This window comes from Tupaia chinensis, unplaced genomic scaffold (assembly GCF_000334495.1).
Source record: "Tupaia chinensis unplaced genomic scaffold, TupChi_1.0 Scaffold000067_1, whole genome shotgun sequence".
NCBI classification, from domain to species: Eukaryota; Metazoa; Chordata; class Mammalia; order Scandentia; family Tupaiidae; genus Tupaia; species Tupaia belangeri.
The window spans coordinates 5,225,138-5,233,264 of NW_006159526.1; the positions used below are offsets into that span (position 1 = coordinate 5,225,138).

Sequence of the window (8,127 nt, forward strand, 5' to 3'; positions counted from 1 at the left end):
GCGTGGTGGTTGAGGGCGCTGGACTCCCATATGGCAGACAGCAGGTCAAGTCCCGGACATGGCGTCTTGCTTTCTCACTCTCTCTATCCCTCTCTGGTCAAATTAAATAAATAAAGTTACATAAAACAATTATTGAAAAAAATACCCTCAAAACACTGAGAAAATAAAAAAGCAGAGTTATCAGGAGCTGTCTTAATAACCTGATCACCGTCCTGGTTGGGTTAGAACCCGCGGCGTCCAAGCGATCCTGAGGTGCACTTGGCGCCCTGCGCAGCAGGAGGCACACCCCACAACCCGCCACAACCCCCCCCCCCGCCCCTAGAAGGTGGAGTCCCTCGAGGCTCCGCCCAAAGCAAGGCGGGGCGGGAGTGTGCTCTGCGCAGGCGCACAATAGGTCTTGGGCGGCCCGCCGCGCGACACTGGCTCCTCTGTATGCGGCCGGGCGGGGCGGGGTCGGGCTGTGGGGCAGAGTGCGCAGGCGCAGGACTGACTTCCGGCGCGAGAGGAGACGCTTGGGACCGGAAGTTGAGGCCCTCGCGGCTGTTAGTGAGGTGAGGGGGAGGAGCGGGCTCTCGGGGCGGTGGTGGCCGGAGCTGGACCTGGGCATTCCGAGTTGGAGTTAGTTTAGAAAGGACCCCAGGGGCGAGGGACGTCCCGAGATGAGGAGAAGCCTGGGAGGAAGCCGAACAGACGGCAGGAGCAGACAGAGATGCAGCCTAATGGAACGTGGGGTTCAGAGAGGCTCGAGATGGAAAGAAATGGAGGCGCGAAAAGAAGTTTCGAGAAACCTAGGGGCCAAGAGATGGGGAGGTTAGGAGAGGAGGGAAGCCGAAAACTAAAGAGAGCGAGGGCAGGCTGGTAGGTTCCACCGAGAGGAGCCGCAGAGCGCTGGTTGAGAGACATGTGTTTCCCCCAGGAAGTTGGGAGGCAACCGGGAAGCTTAGCGGGACACGAACGCGAGCAGAGAGCGGCCGAAATGGGGACCAGTTCACCGACTCATGGGGGAGCTGGGAAGGTGGAGACAGTGAACTGGAGAGACCCGACAGATGCTGGAGAATCGAGCTGAGAAATGGGGAAAGGAGGAAATTAACGCCAGTCCCTAGATTTGAATTCTAAATTCCTCATCTGCCACTTAATTTGCCTTCACTGTGGTTCAGTAAAATAAGGAGCAGTAACAGCTTCTTGGGGCTATAAGATAAAGCGTGTGTGTGTGTCCATACAAGGGATCTTTGAAGAAATTAACGGAAAACTTGTGTTACCGGAAAAAAATCGAGGCTTGGATTTCAAAGTTTTTGCACAAATTCCTTTTCCCACAAACTTTCTCAAGTACCCTCATATGTATGATTTAGAATACACATGGTGACATAAGTAAGCAGTAAGTGTTAGCTTCAGACAGTTGGGAGACAAAATATCAGAGATGAGAAGACAGTGGTGGAGAGTGACTTGAAGGGAGACAAAAATGGTTGGAAAAAATAGATTCCAGACTATTATAAAAATGAGAAAGCAGATGAAGAAAGTGGAGGACTGAAGAGGGATGAGGAGGGAAAAGAATCAGAGTAAACACTCAGATAAAAGAGATGGGAAGACAGGCCTGAAGATGGGAAGGTAGAGAGGAGATCTACAGAAACAAAAACGTGTTAGAGGCCATAAGGCTTGGAGAGACAGATGAAGAGACCAAGAGATGGTTGGAGATGCAGTTACAGAGAAGGTAGAAGATCAGTGGAAAGCCTCAGAGGGATGCTCTCAGTTGTGCCAGGCATACACAACCTGAGAGGAAGGTGTTCCTTTTCACCATTCTGACTTTCTTTCTGAAAATCACTCAATATCACGGTCATCCTCCAAGACCTTCTCTTCAATCTTAGAACAGGAATTCCTTCTGAAATTGCCTTGGCATCACCCAGCCTAGGTCTTTACCAAGAAGTGATGTTTGTGGGAACAGCTGTGCCAGTTCACAAGTTTTTACCCAAAAGACCCTAATCTGACTCTAGTAACTTCCAGGTTGGCCTGAGTTCTTTCCCCTGGAACTGTGGACATCAAATCTCTGAACTCTGCTCTTGGATAAAAGAGTGAAGACATTCTAATTTTTCCCAGATGATTGGCCCTGATTCCTCTTGCTGTTTTCCCTTTGTTAGTTCTCTCTACTGTAGAGGAAAACGTTACTGTTGGGTCGTCAGGAAGTCATGACACATTTTTGCATAGAAAAACATGGAAAAATATGACATGACTTTTCCAACAACCTAATATTTAGTTTTTCTTTTCCAGGCTGGGTGATAAACATTGTGATGTGTTTTTGTTTGCTTTGTAGAGATTTTTGCTATAGAGCATGTGCACTTACTAGAGAGAGTAAAAAATCTCCCCCCAGGGAAGATGACCATACCACAATTCTTTCTCCATTCTTCCCTTGGGATTTTGGGCATGCATGCACATGCACCTGTGTGATTTTCAAGCTGCCGAAGTGGGAGTCCAGCGCCTTAACCGGCCACCTGCTGGGCCCATGTTTTTTTGTTGTTGTTGTTTTTAATCTGTTTTAGGGTGCGTGTGTGGATCAGAATGTAAGAGGGAGAGTGAGAAAGCATCTCCCACGGGAGATGGCTATACTGCAATCCCTTCTGTTTTTTCTTGAGATTTTGGGCACATGCACACATGTGCTTGGCTTGTCTCAAGCTGCTAGGTCAGGGACTGCTGGGTGTGGTCAGCCATGTGGGATCCAGCTGCTTCAACCATCATGTCACTGGCTGGCTTAACATTACAATGTTAGGAGATAGAAATTGTATACCCATTTTATAAATGAAGAATACCACCCCAAAGAAGTTACCTTGATGGTCACACACTCAGTAAGTGATTAAACTGATACTTAACCCAAATCTGCCAGACTTAAAAGCTTTTAGCAAAATGAGGGCCTACAGGTGGCCTGGCGGTTAGGGCAGCTGAACTCCCATGTAGCTAGCCATGGATCAAGTCCCAGACTTGGCAACTTGCTTTCTCACTTTGCTTCTCTCTCTCTGGTCAACTTCAAAATAATAATAATAATAATAATGACAAAATTAAAATAATTTTAAAAAAAAAAAAAAAAAAGCCTTTGGGACCAGCAGCTGACTTAATGGCTCTGTCGCTGGACTCCCATGTTGTCGACCGCGGTTTGAGTCCTGGCCCTGGTAGCTTAAACACACACCGGGCACATGTGCCTGTGTGCCCAAGATCCCAAGGGGAGAATGGAGGAGAAGGAATTGCAGTGTGGCCATCGCCCCTGGGAGTAATTTCTTTCCTTTTTTTTTTTTTGAGAGGTTTTTGCTATAGGGCACGTGTGCTCCCCAGACAGAGTCAGAGAGACAGCGAGAAATCGCCCCCCCCAGGAGGGATGGCCATGCCACAGTCCCTTCTCCTCCATTCTCCTCTTGGGATCTTGGGCACACATGCACACGTACCCTGGGTGAGTTTTAAGCCACCGGGTCCGGGACGCCAACCACAGTCAACTACATGGGAGTCCAGCGACATAGCCACTATGCTAACTGCTGGTCCCCACCCCCTGGGAGTGATTTCTTGCTTCCTGTCTCTCTGTTTCTCTTTTTCTGGCGAGTGCACGTGCCTTATAGCAAAAACCTCTTAAAAAAAAAAAAAAAAAAAAAAAAAAAGAAGCCTTTAGCAAGGAAGGCTCTCTACCCTTTTTTGTTTTGGTTTTGCTATAGGACGCATGTACTTGCCAGAAAGACAAGAGACAGACAGAAAGCAAGAAATCACCACCCCCCCCCGCAGTTGGGATTGCCATGCCACAATCCCTTCTCCATTCTCCTCTCGGAATCTTGAGCACGCACACACATGCACCTGGCTTGAGTTTAAGCCACCAGGTCCGGGACATGGGAGTCCAGTGACATAACCATTACGCCAACTGCTGGTCCCACCACCCCTTATTTTGGGGGGGGGGGCAATTTTTGCTATAGGATGTGTGTGCTTGTTGGAGGAATGGCCATGCCACAACCCCTTCTCCATTCTCTCATGATTTTGAGCATGCATGCACACATACCTAGTGTATTTTAAGCTGCCAGGTCCAGTACTCGAACCAGGGTCAACTACATGGGGGTCCAGAGACATAACCATTATGCTGGTCCCTCTCCATTCTTTTAAGGTCACGAACCCTTTAAGAATCTGACTGATGCACTTCCCTCCAGAAAATTGCACCTAGAGGAAGTATGCTCTTTATTATGACTTTATCAGCCGAGAGTCAAAACAAACTTTTAGACAAAAAGGCATTGTGTAGTTAGTTGTGGAGAGTTGAAGAGAACTAAAACCCTCAAGAACTGAATGGTGTTGCCAAGCTTCTCCCCATTTCCCTCTCTCACCTCTCCTACCTCTCCTCTCCCTATAGTTACACAGTGACCATTCCTGTGTGTGCCTCGTTGTGCCATATGCAGACTTTTATCTGGCATGTATTTTTAGGAAAGACTATCCTGTTCCAGGGCTACTCTACAAAGAGTTCCAGGTTTATGTCAGATTTTCCTAGCCACAGTAGATAAATTGAGAGCTTGCTTTCCTAGTAACCAAGTGTCAATACCAGAGAAGGGCACTAATTGGCCTTGCTTGAGTCATGTATCCACTACTCAGGCCAGAGCACTGTGACTGGTCAGGCCTTTGTCACTTGTCCAACCAATAGGAGTTCTTTGACTTACAGGTCATCAGAAGCATGTGAGATTTGGAAGGGCTAGACACCATAATCAAAACCTGTATCTGTAATTTAACTCTTGCACGATTTTGTATTTAATTTCAAAGGGTTCCAGTGTCCTTTAGCTCAGTGGACCCCAGATTAAGAACCGTGGCCTTGTTTTCATTGTATTACACCTCTCATGTTACTACTTCTCACTACGAGGTTCTGCTATTGATTGGCATGTGACTTACATCCCTCTTTTAGGTCTCAGGTCAAGTAGCCCCTCTTCCAGGATTCTTCCTGACTCCCAAGCATGGGCAGGCACCTCCTTTGGGCTTCCAGGGCTTCCTGGGCTTCCTGCATCATGGCCCCAGTCACTGGGTTGTTACAGTCTGGTGAAGTTGGTGAAGTGTGTGTCTCTTGTATGATGTGGCCATCTGTGAGAACTCAGGTAGTCTTGCTCATTACCTTCTTTTCCTAGTTCAGTGCCTGAGAACCAGCAGGGTTAATATAGTAAATGTTTCTAAAAATGAATGTCTTCTCTCTCCCTCAAGCATCCAGCGCATGAAAATCCAGGATGCACTTACACGCATGCTAGAGATCGCTACAGAAGCTGTGAGGTGTCCCGTGTATCACCAGTTCAGCCAGGCCCCTGGCCTCTGTCATCTGCAGTAGTCCTGTACCATGAGTGAACAGGAACATTAGCTCTTGGAAGAGAAAGAGGCTCCTCATTGTACTGCAGGCACTGGTTTCTTATCATTGGAGGTGAGGAATGGATGAGAATATTTGGTCTGGATGATCAGAACTGAGGCTGATTTTGTGACAGTGTTGGGATTAGTGACATGCCTCCTCCCAGAATAAGAGAGGGCAAGGATGACTGGGATCACCGCCAAGTTCCCAGTAAGGAAGAGGTCCTAAAGAAATGGGACTGGAATTGTCCGGAGACACGTCGCCTCCTGGAGGATGCTTTCTTCCGTGAGGAGGATTACATCCGTCGGGGGTCTGAAGAGTGCCAGAAGTTCTGGACCTTCTTTGAACGCCTGCAGAGATTCCAGAATCTCAAGACCTCTAGGAAGGAGGAAAAAGACCCTGGACACACCAAGCACAGCATCCCAGCACTGGCTGACCTACCTCGCACTTATGACCCACGTTACCGCATCAACCTCTCCATCCTTGGCCCTGACACACGTGGCTCTCGGGGGCTGAGCAGATGCCTGCCCCCGGAGAGAGTGTCTGAATTCCGCCAGGCCCTCTTACACTACCTAGACTTTGTCCAGAAGCAGGCCTTTGGGCGGCTGGCCAAACTGCAGCGTGAGCGGGCAGCACTTCCCATAGCCCAGTATGGGAACCGCATCTTGCAGACACTGAAAGAGCACCAGGTGGTGGTGGTGGCTGGTGATACAGGCTGCGGCAAGTCTACTCAGGTCCCTCAGTACCTGCTGGCCGCTGGCTTCAGTCATGTGGCATGCACCCAGCCCCGGCGTATCGCCTGCATCTCACTGGCCAAGCGCGTTGGCTTTGAGAGCCTCAGTCAATATGGGTCACAGGTAAGCAGGATATACAAAGTTTATGGTTTTCCAGTATGACCTTGGGGAATAAGTTGCTTGTCCATGTGGCAGGATCAAAAGTGTAAATCATGTCCGACCCAGTGATGATTCTTGTGCATGATTCTATATGGTCCAAATGACAAAAGTGCTAGTGTTGCTCAGAATAGCACTTTAACAGCAGGAAAACAAACCAAAAAAAAAAAAAAGAAAAGAAAAGAAAGAAACAGTATTCAAGAAACTTTCTTTAACCATCTTGGCTTTATCACTTGGAAAGTTGTGTTGTTGCGACCAGCAGGTGGTATGTTGGTTAAGGCGCTGGATTCCCACAGTGCCAACCATGGTTTGAGTCCTGGACCTGGTGGCTTGCTTTTTCACTTTCTCGGGTGACTGTACATGCCCTATGGCAAATTAAATAATAATAATAAATAAAGTCTTTAAAGAGAAAAAGAAAATTGTGTTGAAGTCCTAATACTCTAAACACATAAGAGTGCATGTGTCATAAACATATAGCTTAGTGAATTTTCACAAATTGAATATATTAATGTAACCACCTAAAAAAAATCAAACATTCCACACCCCAAACCCCTCTTCCTGCTTCCAGTTACACTTGATGTTCTGAGGTTATCACTATTGTTTGTTTTTATTTTTTTAGAGAGACTTTCTGCTATAGGGTGTGTGCACTTGCTGGAAAGACAGAGACAGAGAGTCAGAAAGCAAGAAATCACCTCCAAGGGGAGATGGCCATGCCACAACCCCTTCACCATTCTCCTCTCAGGATTTTGGGCATGCACACACACATGTCTGGCATGAGTTTTAAGGCGCCAGGTCTAGGACTCGAACCTATATGGGAGTCCAGCAACGTAACCATTACACCATCTGCTGGTCCCTTTTTAAAATTAAAAGTAAAATTTTATTTAGGGGACCAGCAGTTGGTGTAATGGCTATGTCACTGGACTCCCATGTAGTCGACTGCAGTTCTAGTCCCAAACCCGGTTGCTTAAACTCACACCGGGTGCGTGTGCCTAAGATTCCGAGAGGAGAATGGAGGAGAAGGGATTGCGGCATGACCATCCCCCCGGGGGATGATTTCTTGCTTTCAGTCTCTTTGTCTCTCTCTGTCTTTCTGGCAAGCGCACATGCTCTGTAACAAAAATCTCTCAAAAAGTTGTTTATTTAGTCATTTACTTATTTTAATTTGGCCAGAGAGAAACACAGAGAAGGAGGGAAAGTGAGAAAGCAAGCCACCAGGTCCGGGGCTTGAACCATGGTCAGCCATGTGGGAATGTCTAGCACCCTAATCACCATGCCACCTTCTGGTCCCCCTTATTTTTGTTTTTAATTGCAGAAGGCACATAGGCTGCCAGAGAGAGGGAGGGAGAGAGAAAAAGTACTCAGCAGTGGGACATATTCACACTGTAATTCTGTCTCCATTTTTTTATCCTGTCAGGATTTGGGGCATGCATGGACCCAGGCACCTGGTGTGGTTTTCAAGTCACTGAGCCCAGGATTTTTACCACATTCTATGGGGCTGGCCCTTGCCGGGGACCAGCCTCGGCGGGGGTGGGTTTGCTCGATGGAGGTGACGCTGGAGGGAAAGAAAGACAAAGGCCTCGCGCTTTTTCATGCACGTCCTAAGCCGGACACTCCTCTAAGATCGCTCTCTGAGGAGTGACAACTGCTAGTAATCGCCATGCCTTTTTATTGAAAATGGGATACATGCAAGTAAATGGGAGAGGGGCTACGTGTACTAATGATCAATTCATAATGTTTTAACAATAGAAACCATTCAGGGTTTGATTAAGGGCAAGTCTATTAATCATCGATACAGTTCAACAATTGTTTGATTGATGAAAGCAGGTTCCTGGTAACTTCAAGCAGTGCAGTTTCAGGAAACAGTTCCAGCAAGCAGAGTTAACTATCAACCGATGTTCAGCAGCAGCC

The 8,127-nt window shown here is 47.5% G+C and overlaps 1 protein-coding gene across 1 annotated transcript in view; it reads left to right on the forward strand.

The window, feature by feature from the left end:
* The first annotated feature begins 452 nt into the window (after positions 1 to 452).
* The window catches only part of DHX34 (DExH-box helicase 34), a 32,142-nt gene continuing 24,467 nt past the window's right edge, over positions 453 to 8,127 (forward strand). Inside the window, exons 1-2 of the mRNA XM_006142122.3 lie at positions 453 to 551; positions 5,194 to 6,186. Coding sequence (XP_006142184.1) covers positions 5,482 to 6,186 — 705 coding nt within the window. The 5' untranslated portion in view covers positions 453 to 551; positions 5,194 to 5,481. The remainder of the gene's footprint in view (positions 552 to 5,193; positions 6,187 to 8,127) is intronic.